Source organism: Schistocerca serialis, chromosome 3 (assembly GCF_023864345.2).
Source record: "Schistocerca serialis cubense isolate TAMUIC-IGC-003099 chromosome 3, iqSchSeri2.2, whole genome shotgun sequence".
NCBI lineage: Eukaryota > Metazoa > Arthropoda > Insecta > Orthoptera > Acrididae > Schistocerca > Schistocerca serialis.
In genome coordinates this window covers 817,687,163-817,712,649 of record NC_064640.1, presented here as the reverse complement: position 1 = coordinate 817,712,649, position 25,487 = coordinate 817,687,163, and the positions used below count along the sequence as shown (strand labels likewise).

The 25,487-nt window shown below is 44.5% G+C and overlaps 1 protein-coding gene across 2 annotated transcripts in view; it reads right to left on the bottom strand.

Moving 5' to 3' along the window:
- LOC126470702 (heat shock 70 kDa protein 14-like) overlaps positions 1 to 25,487 on the bottom strand; it is a 204,126-nt gene that overhangs the window by 86,920 nt on the left and 91,719 nt on the right. For both annotated transcript variants that reach the window (XM_050098703.1, XM_050098704.1), the window contains exon 4: positions 14,167 to 14,365. In XM_050098703.1, the coding sequence (XP_049954660.1) occupies positions 14,167 to 14,365 (199 nt within the window). The remainder of the gene's footprint in view (positions 1 to 14,166; positions 14,366 to 25,487) is intronic.

Genomic DNA, 25,487 nt, shown 5'->3' with positions numbered 1-25,487 from the left:
ATGAAGTTTGTTGTGAGGCATCAGGCACAATTTAAAAATAGTAGTATTGTTTGTAAGTCTAACACTTGGAACAAGAATTGCCTCCACTATTCACAACTTAACTTACTCAGCTGTAAAAATATTTGAAAACATCACCTACAAATTAAGGGTGCAGGCACATAATAAAAGTTTTAAAAACAACTGAAATAATTTCTGTTTGACAACTCCTCCTACTCAATGGATTAATTTATATAAAGTTAGTATCTGTATGTTGTTGGGTTCTACTTACCTAATTTTGTTCTAGACTAACACAGCAATATATTCAGCAATATTACTTCTACCAGATTTGATCATGTCCGTGTAATTTTTTTTTTAAATAAAAAGTCTTGATCATTTAAAATGAAGCAGATTTTAGCCACCAAATATTAAAATGAAGATGTAACTTGATACATTATTAATGAAATGAGCATAAAGTCTCTGGTATCTATCTTGGAATAATTAAAAACCTATAACTTTGACTACTTCCAGAATTCACTGAACATACACTCACTCGAACAGAAACAACTACTGAAATTCACCAAAACAGGTAAAACAGGTAAGCAAGTTCCCAAAATGTCTCCTTAATACCTTGGTATGACAAACTGTAAGATGTAAACAAACTCTAGTCAACACATATCTGTCAGATTTAAAGCTCTCGTGCTTTCTTTAGTACTGCCCATGCTCATGCTTATGCTCGCTTTACCAATAATACCACAACAATGATAAGGAAACAGATCAGCCACTCACATTAGTATGGGGTTTATATTGTTTTCTAGATCTTTCTACCATGTTGGGATTCAGGTGACGCCATCAACTCCATTAAAAAATTTAGGACACTTGTGGATCTCCACTGCTTTCTTGATAAATGAATCCCAGTAACACAAGGTGTGTGCCAGGATTTCAGTGTTGTCAAATAATAATTTGTGTGTGTTGGTAACACCATGCTTTGCAATGAATGGTTTCTCACAACGTCTTAGTTATACATTTTGGAGTGTTTCTTGCACTGTTCATTAATAATGTGATTACACTGTTGTAATAATTCACTCCAAACTCACATGATATATTGTAAACCACATGCCTCAAAGACCTAGGACATCTTACTAGGTACAATCCATATTTTTAGAAACTGGATTAAAGATGGGTTATTTTTAAGTATAGTTTTCACTTCACCTCTCAGTTCGGTGAGATGACTTTACTTTCCAGACTTAGGACTTTGTCGATCTCAGTTTATAAGATACACATCAAATTAATTTGGTAAAGATTTCAATATTATATTTTTGACTAATTTACAGCAAAAATAACATTAATAAACTTCCAATCTGATAAAGATGTCACACTTTGCAACTAGAGCGTGGGGAAATAGTCGCAGGATCATACGTATTGTTTTCAATAGCTTGTCTTCAAATTGAGAAGCACATTGTGATCAAATTTAGTAATGGCCTGTCAGATAATGATGCACAAAAATCAACATTCAAATTAATTTTATTTACATGTCAAGTTCCATAGGACCAAACTGAGGAGAAAATCTCCCAGGTCATGGAACATGTCAGTACATGAAATTACAACATAAAAGTAATAATAGATAAAAATAAAATGTATATGAACCCAAAAAAAGTCAATCCATAAATTTAAGTAAATGCAATCTACAATACAACAAGAACTTACCCCAAAATATACCACCATATGATACAAGCGAATGAAAATAAGCAAAGTAGACTAATTTTTGTGTCGAATGATCGCTCACTTCAGATATTGTTCCAATAGTAAAAATGGCAGCATTAAGTCTTTGAACAAGATCCTAAATGTGGGCTTCCCATGACAGTTTACTATCTATCTGAGCACCTAGAAATTTTAACTGTTCAGTTTCACTAAATATGCCCACTCTGTGAAATTAAAATGTCAGGTTTTGTTGAATTGTGTGTTAGAAACTGTAAAAACTGAGTCTTACTGTGATTTGGAGTTAATTTATTTTCTACAAACCATGAACTTAGGTCAATGTTGGACACAACATCCTTTACTACCAAGCTAGCGTCATCAGCAAACAGAAATATTTTAGAGTTACCCATAATACTAGACGGCATATCATTTATATAAATAAGGAACAGGAGTGGCCCCAACACTGAAACAGACTCACATTCCACAACAGCAAACAACAGATTTAGAGATATGGGTCCTATTGCAACATAGGCATTTAAATCTAATACTGCAGAGCATATCTGGCAAGAGCTCTACAAAAATACAGGATAAAACAATTCATTGGATCAACACAGTAAGTAGACCTCTAAACAAAATTAAAACTATAATGCAAGTAGTGAAAGAAGTTTGACAGTAGTAGGTGGCTGCTCATCATATTACATCTCATCATGGTTCGTGTTTTGAGACAGCCTTCTTTTCTGCAGCTACCCAACAAAAGCATGAACATTTAATCAGTTATTAAAATAGTGGAAAGACTCGTCTGTAAATAAAAAGTATCAATTAGGCTGGAAATGACCTGTACAAATTATGTTAGAGGTACTCTGTCTCAAAGACATGCTGAACAGGGGACTCAATCACTTTAGAACTTATGGAGACAATGTAGACAATATCAAGCCAATTTTCTTTCTATCAGTAATTTTTTTTTTTTTTTGTTCTCCGGAGAAGAAAATGTTTATGAAAAAAGGAACATATGGCCAAGGACGGCAATCCATCTCGTGGTGGAGTCGTGCTGCTTATTCGTGATGACATTCGTAGTCAAACCCTCTCACTCAACATCCGGCTGCAAGCTGTTGCAGTCCGCATTCTCCTTCCTCGCTTCACCTTTTCTCTTTGTACCGCCTAAATCCCTGTCATTTGGTTTCAGCAGGGCAGACTTCCTCTAGCTCGTTGGGAAAGTCCCAAATCTTTTTGCTGCTCAGTGACTTTGATGCGCATCACCCCCTTTGCAGCTCTTTGTGAACCTGTCCGTAAAGTGCCCTCTCGGCTGACCTTCTCGATCAACTCAACCTCTTCTGCCTTAACACTGGAGTACCAACGTTCCTTTCAGACTCGACACACTCTTATTCCCATTTGGACCTCTCATTCTGCACTGCCCAGCTTGCCCGTCGTCTCGAGTGGTGTGTTCCCTTTTAGACATACTTGAGCAACCATTTCACCACATCCTATCTGCTGACTCCTCCCTCATCTACTTACTAAATTAATTGGCAGCTTTCAAAGGCAGACTGGAGGCTTTACTCCTCCCTGGTGACCTTTGACAAACGACATTTCCCCAGTTGTGATGACCTTACAAACGTTATCCTTACCGCTGCAGACTGTTCCATTCCTCACACTTCCACTTTACCACATCATGTCACAGTCCTTGGTGGACTGACGTGTACCGTGACAATTCATGTGCAGAGACACACTCTCAGCGTTTTTAACACTGGAGAACAGCATTTGATGTGAACAGTCGCGTGCGCAGTGTCATCACCCTCTTTGGGATGCCAAAGGAGCTAGCTGGATTTCATTTACTAATTCTTTTAACAGTTCCGCTCTGTCTTCCATTGTGTGGGCTAAATTCCAACGACTCTCTGGGCCCAAGGTCAATTCACCAATTTCTGGCCTGATCGGAGCAGATGATGTCATTGTGGAACCCATTGCTATATCCACCACCTAGGGCCACTATTTTGCAAATATTTCAAGCTCCACCCATTACCGCCCTACCTTCCTCCATTGGAAACAAATGGAGGAGGCTTGGGTAATACCCTTCTCCTCTTAGAATTTTAAATGCTACAATGCAGCCTTTCCTATGTGGGAGCTGATCACTCTCACTGTATCCCTATCTTTCACCCCACAGCCGGATGATGTTCGCATTCAGATGTTGCAGCACCTTTCTCTTGCGGGCTAACATTTTCTGCTTAATACATACAACCACATCTGGGTAGATGGCATGCTCCCCAGACGCTGGTATGAAGCCTTCATCATACCCATTCCTCAGCCCAGTAAGGACAGAGACCTTCCTTCTAGCTACCACCCCATTTCCCTCACTAGCTATGTTTGCAAGGTTTAGAACGTATGATTAATGCCCGGGTGGTATGGTGACTCAAGTCTCTCAAATTACTAACGACTGCACAGTGTGGATTTCAGGCGTGCCATTCTGAAGTTGACCATCTCACCACTTTGGCAACCCATGTCATGAACAGTTTTCTGCAACAATAACTGACTGTGGACGTGCTTTTTGATCTGGAGAAATCCTTCGGCACCAGCTAGAGGACCGGTACCCTCTGTACTCTTTACATGTGGGGCTTTCCAGTCTGCCTGCCACGTTTCCTTCAGGAATTTTTAAGAGACAGACTTCTCAAAGCACGTGTGGAATGTGACTTGTAGGACACCTTTATCCATGAAAATTGGATGCCTCAGGGGTCCATCCTGACATTTGTTGTCCTTGCTATTGCCATTGACCCTATTATGGCCTGTCTCCCGCTGGGTATTTCTGGGTCCCTTTTTGTTGACGATTTTGCCACCTATTGCAGTTCCCCATGGACTTGTCTCCTTGAGCGAAGTCTTCAGCATTGTCTCATTGTCTTTACTCATGCAGCATCAACAATGGCTTTCGCTTTTCCACTGACAAAACCATTTGTATGAATTTCTGGCTGCACAATGGGTTTCTTCCACTTTCTTTATACCGGGTGATCAAAAAGTCAGTATAAATTTGAAAACTTAATAAACCATGAAATAATGTGGATAGAGAGGTAAAAATTGACACACATGCTTGGAATGACATGGGGTTTTATTAGAACCGAAGAAAAAAAAAACATTTTGCTAGACGCGTGAAAGATCTCTTGTGCGCGTCGTTTGATGATGATCATTTGCTCAGCTGCCACTTTCGTCATGCTTGGTCTCCCAGGTCCCCAGACCTCAGTCCATGCGATTATTGGCTTTGGGGTTACCTGAAGTCGCAAGTGTATCGTGATCGACCGACATCTCTAGGGATGCTGAAAGACCACATCCGACGCCAATGCCCCACCATAACTCCGGACATGCTTTGTAGTGCTGTTCACATTATTCCTCGACTACAGCTATTGTTGAGGAATGATGGTGGACATATTGAGCATTTCCTGTAAAGAACATCATCTATGATTTGTCTTACTTTGTTATGCTAATTATTGCTATTCTGATCAGATGAAGCGCCATCTGTCTGACATTTTTTGAACTTTTGGATTTTTTTTTTTGTTCTAATAAAACCCCATGTCATTCCAAGTATGTGTGTCAATTTGTACCTCTCTATCTACATTATTCCGTGATTTATTCAGTTCTCAAATTTATACTGACTTTTTGATCACCTGGTCTTGGGCCTGTTGCTCTACCGTTTGTTGAAACTACGAAATTCCTGCGGCTCATGATTGATAGAAACTTTCTTGGTCCTCCCACATGTCTTACCTGGCTGCCCGCTGTACCCTGTCCGTCAGTGTTCTACGGGTCCTCAGTGGTACTTCCTGGGGAGTGGTCTGGACCACCCTCCTCTGTTTGTACAGATCCCTTGGCCTTTTGAAAGTAGACTATGGATGCTCCGTTTATGCATCTGCACATCCATCCATCTTACACTGTCTAAATACAATCTACCACCATCGAATCCATGTGGCCACTGGCACCTTTTACACCAGCCCAGTTGAAAGTCTCTATGCAGAAGCTGCCTCACTACTGCGGTCATAACGACATGATGTTCTCCTCAGCAGATACACATGCCATTTGTCTGCCATACCTGGCCACTCATCTTATGTCGCCTCCTTCAACGGCTCATTTGACCGCCAGTAGGTGGGTCCCTCTTCTCCATTACCTCCTGGAGTTCACTTTTGGTTACTGCTCCAGCAGCCTCACTTCATGCTATCTGCCACTTTCCCGAAGGATGTGTACCCTTCACCACCCTGACTTTCTGTGGTGGCCCATGTTCACCTTGAACTTGATTCGCTTCCTTAGGAAACTTCTCCAGATTCGATCTATCGGTGTAAGTTTCTCAACCTTTGCACGGAACTTAGTGATACTACCTTTGTGTACACTGTTGGCTCTCTGAATGACCATGGTGTCTGGTATGCCTGATCATTGCCACCGACCATTTTCGATATCTGCTTCCAGAACACTGCTCAGTATTAACAGCAGAGCTCTTTGCTCTGTATCAGGCCACACGGTACATCCAGCGACACAGGCTTTTCAATTTCGTCATCTGCTCGGATTCTCTCAGTGATTTTCAGAGCCTCTGTATGCTGTACACTGTCTATCCCTTAGTGCAACAGGTCAAAGAAAGCTTCCACTTGCTCTGTCTTGATGGATGGTCTGACAGGAAACAAAGCTGCTGACACTGTTGCCAAGGCTGCTGACACTGTTGCCAAGGCTGCAGTCCTCCTACATCATCCAGCTAGTTGTTCCATTCCTTCCGATGATCTCCATGTTGTCTTTTATCAGAAGGTGGTGTCACTTTGACATTAAAATTGGTCTTCCATTCATGGGAACAAACTCCAGGGAATGAAACATCTCCCAGAAGCTTGGCCGATCTCCTCTCTCAGCCCTTTCGCCGCAAGGAGCTGATTTTAGCTAGGTTACGTACTGGGTACTGTCTTTTTAGCCATCGTCATTTGTCAAGTGGTGACCCACCATCACTTTGTGCTAACTGTCATCAACCTTTGACCATTAGCTGTTTCCTGACCAAATGTCTCTCTTTTAACCACTTACGTTCTACTGTATGTTTGCTGTCTGAGTTATCGGTCGTTTTAGCAAACGGCACATTGGATGTTGATTGTGTTTTACTTTTTATCCATCATAGCAATATAGCGAACGACATTTAATATTTAATTCATGGTCTTCATAGTCTCTATGACATATTTCGTGTACCTTTCTCCAAGAGTAAGTCCTTGTTTTGCCTGCCTTTCCTTCCGTTGATTGGGCTTAACGTGCAGTCACATTTAATTCCTTTTTCATCTTGGTGTTCAAAGGTTCTGACATGGGCGTGTATGACTTTAGTGTGTTGTTGAAGTTACAGTTTGTATGCGGGACAGGAGTGCCAACAGAAATTATTTCTTTTTCCTCTTTTTGCAAGTAGTTTGTAACAACTGTTCACAGCTTGTGACTGGTGGATTACTATTCTAAATAATCTGTTCTTAATTATGACTACAATAAAAACACCACCATTCTTATTTAATTAATGATGACATTATAACATCTAACAATGGAAAATCCAGGATGGAATAATGTCAGTATTATGAAAAAGATAGATTGCCAATCACCATATAGCAGAGATTTTGAGTTGCAATCTGGTCTCGACAACCAGAGACTGTGTGTGACTGACTCTCTCTCTCTCTCTCTCTCTCTCTCTCTCTCTCTCTCTCTCTATCTCTGTGTGTGTGTGTGTGTGTGTGTGTGTGTGTGTGTGTGTGTGTGTGTGTGAAAACTTACTTGTTTGACAGTCTTTTAATTATGCCTATCTGCAATTCAACATTTCTGCTACATGGAGAGTAGCACTCTATCCCTTTCATAATACTGACATGGTTTTATGTATTTTAGGTATGCTAGATTCACAATTTCTGACTCATGATGATGACCTATCCAATCGGCAGTTTATATTTCAGAATATAACATTCTTAAGAGGAGTTGGTTGGTTGACTGGATGATTAAAGGGACCAAACTACTAGGTCATCAGTCCCTTTTTCCTCAAACAGACAGGTCTACATGCCTGTAGATCAGATAGCCTACCACACAAAACCCAGGGGAGGAAAACCATAAGGTCTATGAAGGTGAGATAATGGACAAGAAGAAGAAAGAAAGAAAGAAAGAAAGAAAGAAAGAAAGAAAGAAAGAAAGAGAGAGAGCACAAGAAAGGTGTTCCCTCTAGGGAGCAGCCAGAAGCCTCCGAAAGCACAGTGCAATGCAATGAGGGAACATACATCCCAGTCCCCCCCCCCCCCCCCTTTACCAGATTTAGCCCACTCAGAAATCACCTAGGAAAGACTAGCAACATGGACACGACGAGAGAAGTACAGAGAGACAAAAGACGAACAAGTCTAACAGACCATGGGGGGGGGGGGGGGGGGGAGTAAAAGAGCAGGTAAGGTGAGGACCAGGCTGCACCACAATGCCCAGATAGCCACAGCACGGACTTGGCAGAGGAGGCAAAGAGTGTTCTGCCAACCAATCAATGGGCCAATATGGGTAAGTGGACCTACCTTGAAGAGAGCGGTGAAAGCTCCCTTCAAGAATAAAACGTAAAACTAAGTCAGCCACTGAGGCACTGTCTCCTAACACCAGAGACAGCGCGTGAGGGAGATTAAGAGCCCACTGCATGGTGGCTAAGTTCGGACAGTCCAGCAAAATGTGGACCACCAGCAAATGGGAACCACAATGACAGAGAGGTGGGTCTTTGCGACAGAAGAGATGACCAAGAGTTAGCCAAGTATGGCCAATACGCAGCCAGCAAAAGGACGATCAAGTCTTTGAGAGAGGCCCACATGAAGGACCTCCACAGATTTGTAGTCTCCTTCATCACCCTCTTTTGTTTGGCAAAGTCAGAGTGAGCCATTCCTGATTCCCTAACCTTCATGGCATAATACCGATCAGAGGTTCATTACTGGAATACCAACATCACAAATCAGTTTACAGGTAGCCAGTTTGGCCAGGCTACCAGCAAGTTCATTTCCCAGGATCCTGATGTGGCCTGGGGTCCAGACATACAGGGAACCCTGGATAGCAATTACCAAGGGACGGTGAAGGTAACATTGGTCAAGAGATGCAAACTGCACAAGGAGTTGCTGAAGATGAGAGAGGATCCACCGGTGCAGAAACTAATATGTTCAAGAGCACGAGAGATGGCTACCAACTCCGCAGTGAAAACATTACAACCATTTGGCAGGGAGCACAGTTCAGTGTCACATGCGAGTATAAGCAAAGCCCACATGACCAGCACCCATTAAGTCATCAGTACAGACTACTTCTGAACCCCAAGATATGACAAGAATGGCTAAAAATTGGTGGCAGACGGCCTCAGAAGGAACCGAGTCTTTCAGATCTGGTGATAGGTCAAGACAACGCTGTGGCCGAGGGATGCACCACGAATGTGTAGTGAATGGGCCTGGAGGAGAGGTGATAGAGGAAACAACTGGAGTTCAGAGAGGAGAGACAGGATGTGGATTGCGATTGTAATCCTTGATCTGGACTGCTGTTGCGGGGGATGGATTCCGGTGTTTCGACGGGATTGTATCAGGGCTTTGTAAAGCTGTGGAAAGGTAGTACGATCTGCATCCCAGCTGGTGTTACTCAGGCAGTGAAGACTATTAAGGTGCAGCTAACACTTTCGATCAATCTAGCATAGATGGGGAATCCACGTCAACTTAGGATCTAAGACCAGTCCAAAAAACCAAAATGTTCCCACCACATTGAGTAGTTGGCTGTTGAGGTAAAGTTCTGGTTGTGGGTGAACACTACAATGTTGACAGAAGTGCATAACATGGTTGGTTGGTTTTGGGGAAGGAGACCAGACAGCGTGGTCATCGGTCTCATCGGAATAGGGAAGGATGGGGAAGGAAGTCGGCCGTGCCCTTTCAGAGGAACCATCCCGGCATTTGCCTGGAGTGATTTAGGGAAATCACGGAAAACCTAAATCAGGATGGCCGGACGCGGGATTGAACCGTCGTCCTTCCGAATGCGAGTCCAGTGTCTAACCACTGCGCCACCTCGCTCGGTGCATAACATGAGTTTTGACACTGTAAAGTGAAAGCCATGGGTGAGGTCCCATGACTGCGCCTTTCCTATGGCACCTTGCAGTCGATGTTCAGCGACATCCATACTAACAGAGCCCTGTGGTACCCCATTCTCTCGTCGGATTGGGGGAGGAGGGGAGGGGGGTGGGGGGTGGTACTGTGGGAAGCAGCAAGTTGAACCTGCAAAGTATGGTGGGATAAGAAGATGTGTACAGTAGCTAGGATGTGGGGTCTTAAGCCTTTTTCAGGTCGAAGAAGATGGCTATAAGGTGTTGATATTGGACAAAAGCTGTTTGGATGGCAGACTCCAGGCAATCCAGATTTTCAGTATAGAGTCACCTCGGCAAAAACCGCCCTGGGATGGAGGCAGAAGACCCCGAGACTCAAGGAGCCAACACAGCCGCCAGCTCACAATGCATTCAAACAACTTGTAGAGAACACTGATGAGATTAACTGGGTAATAACTATTCATCTCTAGAGGGTGCTTGCCTTGTTTCAGTACTGGGATGATGATGATGATTTGTCGCTGTTGCAATGGGAAGTCGCCCTCACTCCAGGATGCAGTTAAAGATGGCAAGGATATGACACTGACAATCCACAGATAGGTGCTTGATCATCTGGTTGAGGATGTGGTCCGATCCTGGGGCAGTGGGCTAGGACACTGACAACTCCCCATTCACTGAATGGAGCATTATACGGATCCAGGTGGTGTGCAGTAAAAGATAACTGCTTTTGCTCTACTCACTTTTTTAGGACACAAAAAAGGGTTGACAGTTCTCAGACTCAGAGGCTCTAGCATAATACAGAGAAAAATGTGGCATCTGTGTTAGTGTAGATGGCACAATTCAACGGAACACCACCAGGTACACCTGCAGGTGTCTGGTATCTGTAGATACATCTGACCTTGGCTCAAACCTATGAAGGGAAGGTTCACGGTCTGATGGTTGAAGCGTACTGTTCCTTGCATTCTTGTTTCCATCGTTTTATTGGATGGCAGACCCAGGCATGGAGCCACTGAAAGGCAATAACGTGCTCCATCGATGGGTGCCACTTATGGTGCTGGAGAGCTCGCCTACGATCTCTAATGGCCTCTGCAATTTCTGATGACCATCCACGTATTGTCTTCTGTCGGGGTGCACAGAAGGAACAGGGAATCGCCAAAATCAGCTGCTCAAATAATGGTTGTAGTTGTATTCTGGACTGCCTCATCAATATCTCCATGCAGTGGGGAGCCACGGGCAACAAAAGAGGCAAAAGCATCCCAGTCAACACAGCTGAGAGTCCATCTGGGCAGGCGTCCATGGGAGTGACGCTTTCTTTCACATCACTTCGGTATAATGTCACCCTGACCTTTTCAGGTAATGAATCACCATCAAAGGCCAACATGAAGGCACTGGTAGCGACACTGTTGTCCTTTGGTCCCCAATGTACATGACTAACAAAGTGTGCACCCTGGCACTCCAAGTTGGTGCATAGCTCAGCACCAGATTGTAAGAGCAGGTCCCTAAACCATATTTAGACTATTATGGGGAGTGACAGTCACCGGTATGTCACCCACCTTGTTAAGAGCTAGTAGCACCCGTGATTGGGCTGAGGATACTGTTTTGATCAAAATTGACCCACTTTTCATTTTAGAAATGGCTGCCACTTCCCCAAGCTTGACTTCTATGTTCTCCACAAAGAAGAAGGGTTCTGTGGCCAAGAAGGAATCCCCATCAATCCTTCAGCAAACTAATTATTGGGGGGACAGGGGGGGGGGGGATATTTCTCTGCTTGCCGCTTAGCCCTATGGAAGGAAACATTTTATGGTCATACCTCTCTGCACTTAAATAGTACTTTCCTTCCATAGAGACTGCTGGAATCATACAGCTACCGGCGGAAGATAACTTCATCCGATTCATTTGCGGCTCATCCGCCATGGTGCCACCCACTTCGAATGGGGGCTCTTGCCATGTGCGCCACCCAGCCGCAGAAAATGGCTACGTGACCAGTAATCCGTTGCTCGGAGTCCCCGTGTCCCAGTCACAATGGGCACATGCACATAAACCTTGGCATACATGGGAAGTTTTCAGCTCAGACACCAACAATACGATACCCACGTGGCCAGAGGGCTACCACTGTGCAGCTATTTGATGACCACCATGACAGGATGGCCACCATGCTGGAGCTTACACTGCATTGGGTGACCTTCCCTGCATGGTAAACATTTCTGGAGAATCCGAAAACTGATGGCAGGTCAAACCTAACAACGGGGACTATGTCTTTACTTAATGAAAAGTTGTAGAAAACAAAAAAAAAGCGGAAACTCTAATCCCAGCCACAAACGAGATCTGAGCTGGGTCTGCATCAAGAAAACCATACAATGGAGAGGCAGAGGGAGAAAGGGACAGTGGAAGTATAAGCTTGCAGGACAGAAACGAAGTAATGCTGCAAAGCATGGGCCCCATGGTAGCCAAGCAGGTAGGTACTGACACGAGAGTTGTGAGCCCTCAGGGGCTAAATGAGTAATATTGTCATTGAACCTTGGTGGGTCCTTCCCCACATCTCACTACATCCCATCACACAAACTCAACCAGCATGTTTCTGACAAGGTTTGTGAATTTCTCCCATTAATCAATATTCTCCTTCCCAGATGTAAATAGTTGCTCAGATAGTTTGTTATCATTTTATTGACACATCATGCACAACTTTTCATTCAACACCACTGATCAATGATGCTGCTGTAGCTCTGTGTTTGTTGATTCATCCATTTATTTTCACTGAATTGAAAAGTTCACATTTTTTTATTGACACCATATATTGTATACTTACATCATATGTATTCTACTTAGTTGGCTGTCCAAGATAATTTTCAGATAAGATATTTAGTACAATTTCACTTGAACCGCCATCCCTGCCACCTGTGTCATGCATGGCTGGCTAACAGGAACCTCTCCTATGGCTAAAACATGATCAGGTAATTTATCAGAAATATTTTTCCACAAATCTTCCGTAGCATTCCATGCCATCTCAACTGATGTAGTGTGTCACCAATAGATAGTTTTAGTAAGAAATTTTGGCCCACCTTTAAGGCTTAACTTTACCCAAATTATCTATTGTTGACTGCATTTATCTCATTACACAAAAAGAGACTTGTCACATATATATTCCAGTCAGAATTTAAGATTTTGTTTCCGTTTGTTTCTAGTTTTACCCAATTTTCTGTTCCACTTGCTACACAAGCAATGCTGTTTAAGCAAGTCACAGTAATTCAGTGATCTTGCCTTGAATACTTGTCCAGTTACCTAATATTCAGTTTTCATTTTCACAGTTGACTTATATGGCTATTTGATCTCCTCAATATGAAATACATGTGAAGTGATCATGGCTCTTTGGTGTTCAACATCTAAAGGTAAACAGGCTTACAAAGTAATATATCTAAAAAAAAAAAAAAGGATGCAAACTATACATATTGCGCTATTGAAGGAAATCCTTTCTGCGGGTACTGCATGCCTAACCAATTCAGGGAGGCACTTTAAAATTCTACATCCAATACAGATTAAGTCAAGGAATCTGCACCCAAGATCACCAAAAAATCAATGGAGCCTCTAGTTTAAATCCACCTGGCTCCAAACCAAGGATTCCAATCAATACTGGGCATGAATGAACAAATTGTGAACTGTGATTCCATTAGACGAGTGACACCACCAAAAGGAACTAAGATGATGACAAGCATTACTTACAACCAGCTGTAACCATTGCACTAAACAGATGGCTGCAGAGCTGCTTCTGTATCTCAGACGAGACCTTCCCACAGTAAACATATGGGATATCCAAAGGACTTCCTTTATGATCTGATTGTTATTTCCCCGAGGAGATCCATCATCTGCGTTAAATTGGAAACCTAATAATGAGCAATCTGACCGTAGTCTAGATCATACAGGATCATTGACCTCAGGGTCAAAAGATAAAGCAACTGATGTGGGCTCATGTAACAACAGTAAACATGTCTTTCTCATATACACTTCACTATAAAATAATATTTTACTGCTATTTGTGCAGATTTCCTCAACAAACTGAACCACTGACATCTTAACATAAAAGTTTCATCTGTTAATAAGAAATTAATAATTTATTTGGAGAAATGTAACCCACAAAACACAGCACTGAAACGTATCACTGTGGAATGTTTATCAGCTCTATTGATGAAAACATCAGCCTATGTGCACATGCTATGCAGTGTTTTGGGGCCAAAGCCCTCAGAGTAAAGTCTAAGGAGAAAACATGCATTCCTCCAATCTTATGTAGGCTAGTCAATAGTGGAAACAACAATTTCAATAATGAGCAGCATATTCGCCCTAAAATATATGTTAACAATGTTGAACACCTCATTTAGTAGCTAAAGATCATGCAGATTGTTTCATAACTTATCACGAACACCAAGAATAACATACTGCATTACAGCACTCACCCTCTCTCATCTGGGGACTCAACACCATAGCCTTGAGCAAGCAAGGCTGCTATAGGTTCACTAATTACTTGCAGAACATCGAATCCTGCATCTTCCGCTGCATGTGCCAGTGCCCGACGACTACACTTCGAAAAATTTAAGGGGACACACAGGACTGTGCGCAGATCTGTATCTGGAGGTACACATGTGGAAGCAAAGCCTGAAACAAATAACAAAAAATAAAGAAATGCTTTACATTACTACCAAACCACAAGCTTCATATTTGTATACAAACACTATATTTATTGTTGATTGACAGCTAGCTGGCTGGTCGTCAGTAGAGTCAATGCCTACAGCTTATTCTTTTCCATCAAATAACTTGAAACACTTAAAAAACTCACAGTACAAATATGATGCAGCACTGGAAAACTTGTTAAATTGACATGCGACCCCATTAAAAGCAGGATCTTGCATTCGCAACATAAGTATTCCTGTAAATTGCTTTGTTCTACCACCAAATTCCTCGAAAGTTACAGAATCAGAAAAGCTACCCATAGATTAGTTCGGTACCTGCATCAAAAATTTGTAATTCATTTTTTTTAGGGGCAGGAACATTTTGTGAATGGGCCAAAGAGTTTTGTTACTGCAAAGTATTGATTCCACTGTGAGAGTACTTATTAGTTACATGTTCAAAAGGAAAACTCTAATAGTTTAATCATTTTGTGTAATAGGACAGTGTGAAAAAATGAGTGAAAAGTCACCGAGACCAAATCATTCTCTCTATTTCAGCAATCATATTCCCACTTGACAGCTTCTACAAGCAAAACATGTCAAAGCACTACACCAAAGGAAGTCAGCATTTAGAAGATAGAAGTATATCTGTGATAATACAGGATGGATGTATTTAACCATTGCACTACCTGATAAAATCTGTAGCCACTCTTTGGTGGCTATGTCTTTTTATCCTGCACAAAAAATGTGTATAAAATTTTAAAGCCCAAAACTTCTTCAAATTGGCTGCCTTGTCAGGATCCAATTCTGTACAGATTGCTCGCAAAGATAGCAACCAAAGTAAGATTGTAATTTTGACATGTTACATATACACTGTCCAGTCACATTAATGTGACCATCAGTCGAAAGCCTGAATAACCACCTTTTGCTGCATAGACCACTGCGAGACATGCAGGAATAGTGATAGTGAAGTTCTGGAGGGTAACAACACGGATATGGAGCCATGCAGACTCCAGTGCCATGGCCAGAATGTGACAGGTTTCTCTTGAGAATCCACCGCGAGAACAGCTCGATCGAGGTGGTCCCACAGATTATCAACTGGGTTTAAATCCAGAGGGTCTGGTGGCCAGGGGAGTACAGTAAATTCATCCTGGTGCTCTTCATACCACACACACACACACACACACACACACACACACACTCACTCACACTCTGTGAGCTCTGTGACACATTACATTGTCCTGCTGGTAAATGCCATTGTGTGAAGGAAAAAACGAACTGCATGTATGAGTGAACATGGTAACCAAGGCTAGGTGCATACTTATATCAATCATCTGTGCCTTTCAGAATGACAAAATAACTCGGGTAATGCCTTGAATATATTCCCCAGACCATAAAGCTCCCTCCTCCAGCCTGGACCCCTTTGCTTTCAGATGATTCACACTGTGCACACCAATGGCCAGCTGTCCAATGGAGCATAAAACGTGATTCATCTGAAAAGGCAACCTGTCACCACTCAGTGGACACCCAGCTGCAGTGCTGGCGAGCTAATTCCAGTCTTTGTTGCCGATGAACACCAGTTAGCAAGAGTGCACAAACCAGGCACCTGCTGCAGAGAACCATACACAGCAATGTTTGCTGAACGGTCATTGAGGAGACATTTTTGGTAGCCATGGGTTTATCTGGGCAGTCTGATGCTCACCCATACATATCTACACAGCTGTTGTTCACCCCGTCATCTCTGGCCCGTAGTGCATTATAGCTACCGTTGTGCTGGTTTTGTATAGCACCTATTTTACCATGCACGGTATACTTTAAACACAGTGGCACACAAACAGTTTCATAACTTAGCTGTTTTGGAAATTCTTCCACCCTTGGCCTGAAAGTCAATGATCATGTCCTTCTGGAAGTCAGATAAACCGCTCTGTTTCCACATTATAACGACTGCAATGTTTTCCATGTTCCCCAACACACTTTATATACCCTCCCCCGCTGGCGCTGCCACCTGCTGTTTGTGAGTGGTTACTCATGCTGATTCCAAACATAGGCAGTGGTCACACTGTTGTTACTGGATTGTGCATAACACCTTTGTCAGTCTCTGGATTAATTACAACAGAGATATGTTGCAATTTTTTCCAGCTAGTGTGTTGAACAACAGAATCATTTTAAGTAATTACTACTCACAATCTAACAATGCGGGTATAGTATTAAGAATGGAGTGTCGAATGATACAATTTATACTCTGAGGAATATCTCCTATGATGCCCAAATGGATCATTAAGTAGTTAAGATCCTACTGTCAGTTTATAAACTAGTTGTATTATAAGAAAAACATGAAACAGACAGTATTAATACATAACTGACAAACAAAGAATCATAATAATATGAGTAAATATACTGCTACAGATTTCTGAAAACAACTATCAGACGACATATATAAGTGCCTGAAGGTCAGTGCTCTTAGTATCTTTTCTTCATAATGTCTGTAGCTTCTGTCTGTAGTTTTTATGCTTACACTAGCAATTAGTGAATAATGGAAATCCAGTCAACCATGTTTTCAGATAAAGATAAAGAAAAGAAGGAAAAATAATGTCTAAGGTAGGGTGGACAGTGATCAGTGATGTCTGAGTAAGCTGTATTGCCTACTTAAGTTGTGTACACACACACACACACACACACACACACACACACAAGTTACAACTCTTACAACACTAGACAGTATAAAATGTAATTACAATTTTTCTACTTTGGAGCAAAGCAGTTTGATACATTTCTTAGAGTAGCTTAATACATTTAATCAAGAAACAAATTTGCTAACTGAAAACCAAGTTTGCACTACTTTCTAACAAAAGAACAATCTCTGTGAATTTAGTTTAGTAGCGGCATTGGTGAGCTCTACTGTAAAGAATGGAAAGTTTAAAAAGTCATCACCCCTCTGTGTCATAAAAGGTGAAGTATTAGTTTATTTGGCCAAAGATGGTGTCAACAACCATTCCATGGTACACTTGGATGTATACAACTAAAATGAATTTGGGGGACCACAGGAAACCTAAGTCAGGCTGGCTGGACTGGGATCCAAACAACTTTCCTCCAAAATACAAGAACAGCATTCTTGATCACTAACCACCACATTCCATCAGTGAAGCCTAAAGAAGTCTACACACACTTTTGGTAAAACTCCATCTTATTCTTTACACTCCCTATACAGTTTTTGATGTACAAATCTAAAACCACTCCTGATCATAACTGTTTGTTGAACAGATAAATTATGCTTGAATTCAGTAAGTTCCCAAGGTAATTATTTGATTCATTACTGTACTCATACTTAAAAAGACAGATTCATCTCAGATATTTAACCAGAGTTATGTCAGTAACAAGCATTTCACAGCAAGTCACATGGGGGATAACAACTGCAAAGCAAAGCAATAATCTGAAGGTCCCATCATGATCATAGTCCATGGTGGGCTTCAGTTTATTAGTAAAATATTGGAAAACTGTGGTATCCTTACAAATTTACTATGGAATATTCCTCAACCATCTGGGGTGAGTGACTGAAGCTCTGATAAAGTCAGAGGCTACACATGTGATCTGGCAGACATTGTGAGAAATATGTCAACAAATTGATGAAAATGAATATTGGAAACTTTAAGTGGTTCATCCCGCAGTTCTCCACATTTCTTCCCATAAATGTGTATTACGTAAATTTAAATAAATTCAACAGAAATAGCACGAGGTACAGAAATTAAACTATTACAGCATGTGAATGAGCGGATAGGTATTCGCAGACAAACTGTGAGAGCCACACTGCACCTGTGGTCATACAGCTCAGGGAGTAGAAGTATTGACTACGAAAGGCATAGGTTCAAGTCTGAGATTCAGTCAAGTGAAAAGTTTTATTCTGAAGGAAAATTTCATTACATGTACACTCCAATGTAAAGTGAAAGATTCATTTTTATTAAACACATGTAATCATATCAGCCATTTCAAATGGAAAAAAAAGTAGCAAAAGCAGTTATTACTTCTTGTTCATTCTTACGACACAAACCCAGGCCCGAGGACTGCATGGGTAGCAGAGGCCAGCAGATTGCACAGTTACAACAAGAGTGATGGAAGGTCAGGACAGAGGGACTGGTCCCCCACCTCCACAGGCACACACACTGTGATCCTCTCAACCATCCTCCAGTGAGAAGGGACACGAGGCACAGGTGGCGGTCATCTTAGTTCCAGCCTGAGCATCGGAAGTGACGACAGGGTGCCAAATGCGACTGTGGTCACAGCCAGAGCTGTTTCGTGTTGGTGGGTCAGACAGTCATGTCTGGCCTTAACATCAAGCCACTGATGCTCTCTGTCACCAATGATGACCCCTTGGGTCCATCCCAGACACCAACTGCATATGCATGCCCAGACAGACATTCCACCCACAGGCAGGCCTATAGGCAGGTTTGGCACACAGCACAGGATGCAGGAGGTCTAATGGTGTACAATACCAACTCAAATGCAGTATTTCAGCCAGATGATGTCTGCAAGGTCTTCAGCAGCTGTGTTTTAAATGTATGGACCATCTGCTCAATCTCCCCATTAGGAGCACGGTGAAACAGGGTGGTGATCGCATTACAGCCACAGACAGCCTAAAGCTGCATCTACGTAAATGGGGGCTAATTTTCCAACACCAGGGAATAAGTGGCACTCCCTCAAGGTAGAATACCATCATGAGGTCACAAGTGGTAAAAATGGTGGTAATGAACAGCATCCATGCCACGTAAGGGAAGTTTTGAGAGGGTGGCCACCACCAAAAGCCACATAACAACCTGAAATGTCACGGTAAAATCAACGAGGACCTTCTCCGACAAGTTATCAGGATGGGGCCATGACGAGGAACCTTGACCGTGGGACAAGTGATTGAGAGATCAGGCATGACACGAGCCGTATGCGCATTCAATGTCTGCATTGATGTTGGGCCAGTACACGTGCTGTGGGGCTAGTGCCTCCATACATGTCCTCCACCAATGACAAGCACAAAGGAGCTGGAGGATGCGGGGACAGAGCGAGGATAGAATGATGGTCAGGTTTTCGAGAGTCCTCTGCAGCCATCATTAAAACATCATTTGTAGCATTGAATCAGTAGCATAACATGAAATAATTGTGAAAGGCTAGATCAGTAAGGCTCAAAACATTCTCTGGACACCTCTCCAGTACCTCAGACAAAACTTTCAACAGGACAGGATCGTGAAACAACACAGTGGATACCTCACGTGCAGTCAGAAGCAATTGAACCAGGATTTATTGTGGATGTTGGTCCAGGGGAAACAAACTGTTTCCTTGTGGTTGAACTGCACATTGGCACCAAGAGGAATTGGGGGTAGGGTGTTCACGTTGGTGAGTTGGGTGAAAGTGGATTTTAATTGATACCCAATCAAAAACAATGCCCAATTCTGCATACAATGCATCATCTTTTCCAGGAGTTTAGAACAATGCACAAACAACAAAATCAAGGCTTTGAGCTTTGCAGTCGCTCAACAGGTGTAATTTGCTGCCATACAGTCTACATTCCAGAGGTGAGAGCAACTGGCCATTCACTACTACCCGACACCTTATGGGACAAAACAACCGCTATACCATATCGGGAAGTGTCTGTCTCGAGTGTCAAGGGCAGGTCCAATGAATATAGTGTCAGTCACAATGCCACCTTGAAACTGTACTTAATGTTCTGATATGCCAATTGGCAGGTGGTCAACCACACAAATTTGACACCCTTCTTGCATAGTCGATCTAGGGGATCTGTGATTTGTGCCACCTAGGGAATAAACTTGGCACTGAACATGATTCTACCCAGAAACAACTAGCTGCTTAAGGTCAGTAGTGGCCAACATATTAGTGATTACGTCAATGTGGTCACACGTGTGCACGATACTATAGCGACCTGGGGTCACTGGGGCCTCTAAGGTACAGAGGCTGTGAAGTGGTGGGTTGTGGAAGCAATGGTGCTGGCCAGGGATGGACAGGTATAGTGTATTTTATTTTTCTTGAATTACAGCACTGGAGTGTCTGGATAAAGGAGACCATAATTAGGGTGTTTTGGGGTGCAGCAAATGCAGAGCGCATAAGATATCAGCTGTTGTTGGTGCAAAACTTGCAGAAGTGGAATCCCCTGCCTCTGTGAGAAGACTAATCACGGGGCTAGTCCGGAAGGCACCAGTCACAAGTCAGACCCCACAATGGTGGATGGGATCTAGTATCTGCAATGTCGAAGGTGACACAAAACCATAGACAAGACTCCCATAGTCTAAACGAGACTGGGCCAGTGCTTTGTACAATCGCAGGAGAATAGTGGTCTGCACCTCTCAGGTGGTATCGCACAGACATCTGAGAACATTGAGACATAACCAGCACATCCTCTTCAGCTGGCGAAGACGAGGGAGCCGTGTCAACCGGACATCGAAGACCAGACCCAAGAAGAGACGGGTGTCCACCACCTCGAGGGATTGGCCATCGAGGAACAGGTCCGGATGAGGATGACTATATGGCGACGGCAGAAATACGTGACGTACAATTTGGTCACCAAAAACAAAGCCATGGGAGAGAGCCCAAGATTGCACCCGGTAGATTGCCCCCCCCCCCTGTAGACGGCTTTCTGCAGCGCCCACGACAGAGGAAGCGACATACATACAAAAATCGTCAACATACAAAGACACGAACACTGTCGGCCCAGCAGCCACTACCAGTCCATTAATGGCGATGAAAAAAAGAAGGATGCTCAGTACAGAACTCTGTGGAACCCCATTTTCTTACTGACGGGAAGTGCTGTAGGAGGAACCAACTTGGACCCGGAAAGAGCGACATGAAAGAAAGTTATGGATAAAAATGGGCAGAGCACCACAAAGGCCCCAGTCGTGAAGGGTGGTGAGGATGTGGTGGCACCAGTTGGTGCCATAGGCTTTATGCAGGTCAAAGAAGACTGCAATGAGGTGTTGCCAATGGGCAAAAGCCGACCGGATAGCAGACTCCAGGTGGAATAAGTTATCCAATGTAGAGTGGCCACGGCAGAAACCACCTTGAGTCGATGACAAAAGGTCGCAGAATTCGAGGATCCAAAACAGCCGCCAACTCACCAGGCATTCAACGAGCTTGCAGAGGGTGTTGGTAAGGCTAATTGGACAGTAGCTATCCAACTGAAGAGGTGGCTGCCCAGGCTTCAACACCGGAATAACAATGCTTTCCTGCCACTGGGTAGGAAATACCCCCTCACTCCACAGATGGTTGAAAAGGGTCTGTACACGATGGTGGCCAGCCACCGATAAGTGATGGAGCATTTGGTTATGTATCCAATCCGGTCCAGGAGACGTGTCAGGACGAAGGGTGAGGGTGCTGGCGAATTCCCACTCGCTAAATGGGGCATTACAAGGCTCCAAGCAGCGAGAAATGAAAGACAAAGGCAGTCATTACGAGCGCTGTTTGAGGAGGAGGAGGAGGAGGAACAAGGGCGGATACTGAGTCGACGCAGAGGCTTGGGCAAAGTGTTGAGCGAAACACTCTGCAACAAAGTACAGATGGGAAGGACAACACCATGCACAGAAATTCCTGCAACGGGACAATAGCCAAAAATTTGCCTGAGTTTTGCCCAGTCTTGTGAAGAGCAGGTGTGTGGTCCTATGGCAGATACATACCATTACCAGCAAATCCGTTTCTGAAATTTGATTGCAGCAATTTCCAGAGTCCACTATGGGACCATCATTTGACAGGGGAGGGGGGAACCCCGAGGAAGAAGGGATGGCTGAAACAGCTGTGGCAAGAATGGCGGCAGTTAAAGTCTGTGTAGACTCATCAATACTACGGTGTGGTAGTATGGGGGGGATGGTAGCAGAGGAGAAGGCACCCCAATCAGCTTTAGAGAAGGCCCACCTGGGAGGGTGACGGAGCAAGACATACTGAAGGAAGGTCAAAACAATCGGGTAATGATCGCTGTCACATAAGTCATCGTGGACACCCCACTGAATGGAGGGAAGAAGGCTGGGACTGCAGATGATGAGGCCAATGGAAGAGAAAGTGCCGTGTGCCACACTTAAGTCTGTGGGAGTACCGGTGTTACAGAGGTCAAGCGCTGCCAGAACAGATTCAACTGTCCTGCCCAGGGCAATAGTCGGGTGACTACCCCAAAGAGGGTTGTGGGCATTGAAGTCCCCTACAAGCAGGGAGGGAGAAGGGAGTTGTTGAAGAAGGGTGGTTAGGGCAAGGGATGTGGGTGGCCTGTCAGGCAGGAGGTAGAGATTACAGATTGTGATTGGAGTGGTCAGATCGACCCTGACAGCAATTGCTTCCAGAGTGGTATGGAGGGGAACCCATTTACTAAAATTGTCTTTGCGCACCAAGGTGCAAACACCACCAGCCTGCACAGGGCCAATCTGGTTTCAACAGAAAGCATGGAACCCATGAAGGGTGGGTGAGTAAGAATTGACAAAATGGGTCTCTTGGAGAACAATACAAGCAGCAGAGCAGGAGGAATAAAGGGGCTGCAACTCCAGGAATTACACCTGACAATAGCGGCCCCCACCGGCCGCAGATCGTGCGGCCTATGTGGAGCTGCAGATCGCCTTTCCGGGGGTGCCGGGAAGAGGAGTCCCGGGAGGGAGCTCCAGTACCATCGGCTGCCGAAGAAGGGGAGCGCTTCTCTGGCGGGGGAGGGGAATTAGCACCCAAAGGGGCGAGTGCGAGTGCGAGTGCGAGTGCGAGGGGGAGGGGGAGGCGGAGGGGGAGGCGGAGGGGGAGGGGGAGTGGGAGGGGGAGGGCGAGGGGGAGGGGTAATTTGGGCGCGGCTTGGAAGAGGAGGGGGTACGAAGGGGAGTGGACGTAACTGAAGCAAAAGCAGAAGTTAGAGGCACAGGATGGAGCCGGTCATACTTTCGACAAGCCTCGGTGTAGGTAAGTCGATCTAAAGTCTTGTACTCTTGAATCCGTCATTCTTTCACATACACCAGGCATGCTGGCGAGTGCGGAGGATGCTGCGCATCACAACTGATGCACACAGGCGGAGGACCACAGGCACTCCCCTCATGGAGGGGGCGCCCACAGTCACCACAGAGGTGATAACTGGTGGAGCGGGAAGACCTGTGTCCAAACCGTAAGCATTTAAAGCATCTCATTGGTGGTGGAATGTAAGGTTTTACATCACACCGATACACCACCACCTTTACCTTCTCTGGGAGGATATCCCCCTCGAAGGCCAGAAAAAAGGAGTCTCTATCAGTGTGATTGTTTTTAAGGCCTCGCTGTACAATGTGGATAAATCGGACTCCTTGCCGCTCGAGGTTTGCATGGAGCTCCTCGTCAGTTTGGAGAAGAAGATCCCAGTAGAAAATGATACCCTGTACCGAGTTCAAAGATTGGTGGGGTGCGACGGAGACTGTGCTGTGGTCATAAGTCCCCTAGAACTTAGAACTACTTAAACCTATCTAACCTAAGGACATCACACACATCTATGCCCGAGGCAGGATTCGAACCTGCGACCGTAGCGGTCGTGCGGTTCCAGACTGTAGCGCCTTTAACCGCTCGGCCACTCCGGCCGGCCTCTGCAGACTGGGCAGGAGAAGATGTCTTTATGAGCAAAGAACCGGACTGCATTTTACTCGTGGATTCCACTTCATGATACTTATCTTCAATCACCTCAACAAAAAAACAAAGGCTTGGTCGTGGCAAAACTCTCACCACCTGTCCTGATACAAACCAGGTACGAAAGGTTTCAACCCAAGTCGGCAAGCTTGACCTTCTTCCCATGAGGTGGCGAGGGAGGGGAAGGCCAAAGGATCAGAAGGACTATCATGTCTACTATCACTCTTAGAAATGGCCAAAGAATGGCCAGGATATTGAAGCCTTTCCCACTTCATATGCAAGGCGTCTGCCCTAGTACCACCCACCCTGACCAGGGGCTCGCCCAGTGGGCACCACCCCGCCATAGCGAGGGTCGTCTGGCACGGCAGCCGTTGCTGGGAGTTCTGATGCCCCAAAGTGATGAGCATCAACTCCTTGGCATACACGAGCCGTTAACAGCTCAGGTACTAGCAGTGTGATCCCTGTGTTGTCAGGGGGCTCAGCCAGTTGGGTACTTAACAGCCCCACCACACGGACTGGCTACCATGCTGGTGACCTAGCATGAAGGGGGGCCAGGGTGCAAGGGGGAAAATGGAGGGGTGGGGAGGGGAGGGTGAGATGAGCCTCCAACATGGAAACTAGGTAGGGAGTTCATCCCCAAATGCTCACACTGACGGAAAATGTTGGAAATGGAGGTCAACCTCCTAGGGGACCAAAACGCTGAAAAGGAGATGGAAACAGCAAACTAAACAATTGCACATACCAAAACAAAGCCGGGAGGAAAGCCAAGTCAACATGAATTCCACCAAGAGGGAAAGGAGGGGCCAGGGGGAAAGGAGCAAGGACAGGAAAGGAAAGGAGAGGAACAGGGACGGTAATGCAGGTCTGGGAAGAGGAAGGAGACTGCAAATAGCTCGGAGTCCTGTGCACGCCACACACGTACCCACAAAGGGACTGTCGGCCCCCTGGATGGACATACGACAGAACTTCCAACATTGAAAACACCACATTGGGGGAGGGATATAGGGCTTCACATCACAGCAGTAGACCATCACCTTGATCTTCTCAGGTAATGTATCTCCCTCGAAGGCCAAGATGAAGGCACCGGTGGCAACCTGCTTATCCCTCGGACCCTGATGGACACGCCGAACGAAATGTACACTTCGCCGTTCTAACCTGGTGCACAGCTCATCGTCGGACAGCAAAAGAAGGTCCCTGTGAATTATGATACCCTGGACCATATTTAAGCGCTTATGGGGCACGATGATTACAGAAACATCCCCCAGCTTGTCACAACAACTGAGTAACACCCGTGACTGGGCAGAGGATGCTGTTTTGATCAAGACTGACCCAGATCTCATCTTGGACAATCCCTCAACCCCCCCCCCCCCCCCAAACTTCTCCTCTAAATGCTCAACAGAAAACTGAGGCTTCATTATCATGAAAGATTCCCGATCAGCTCTCAAACATATAAAGTAGCGGGGCGAATAAGAGCTGCTGCCATCCTTAACCTGATGTCCCTCCCATGG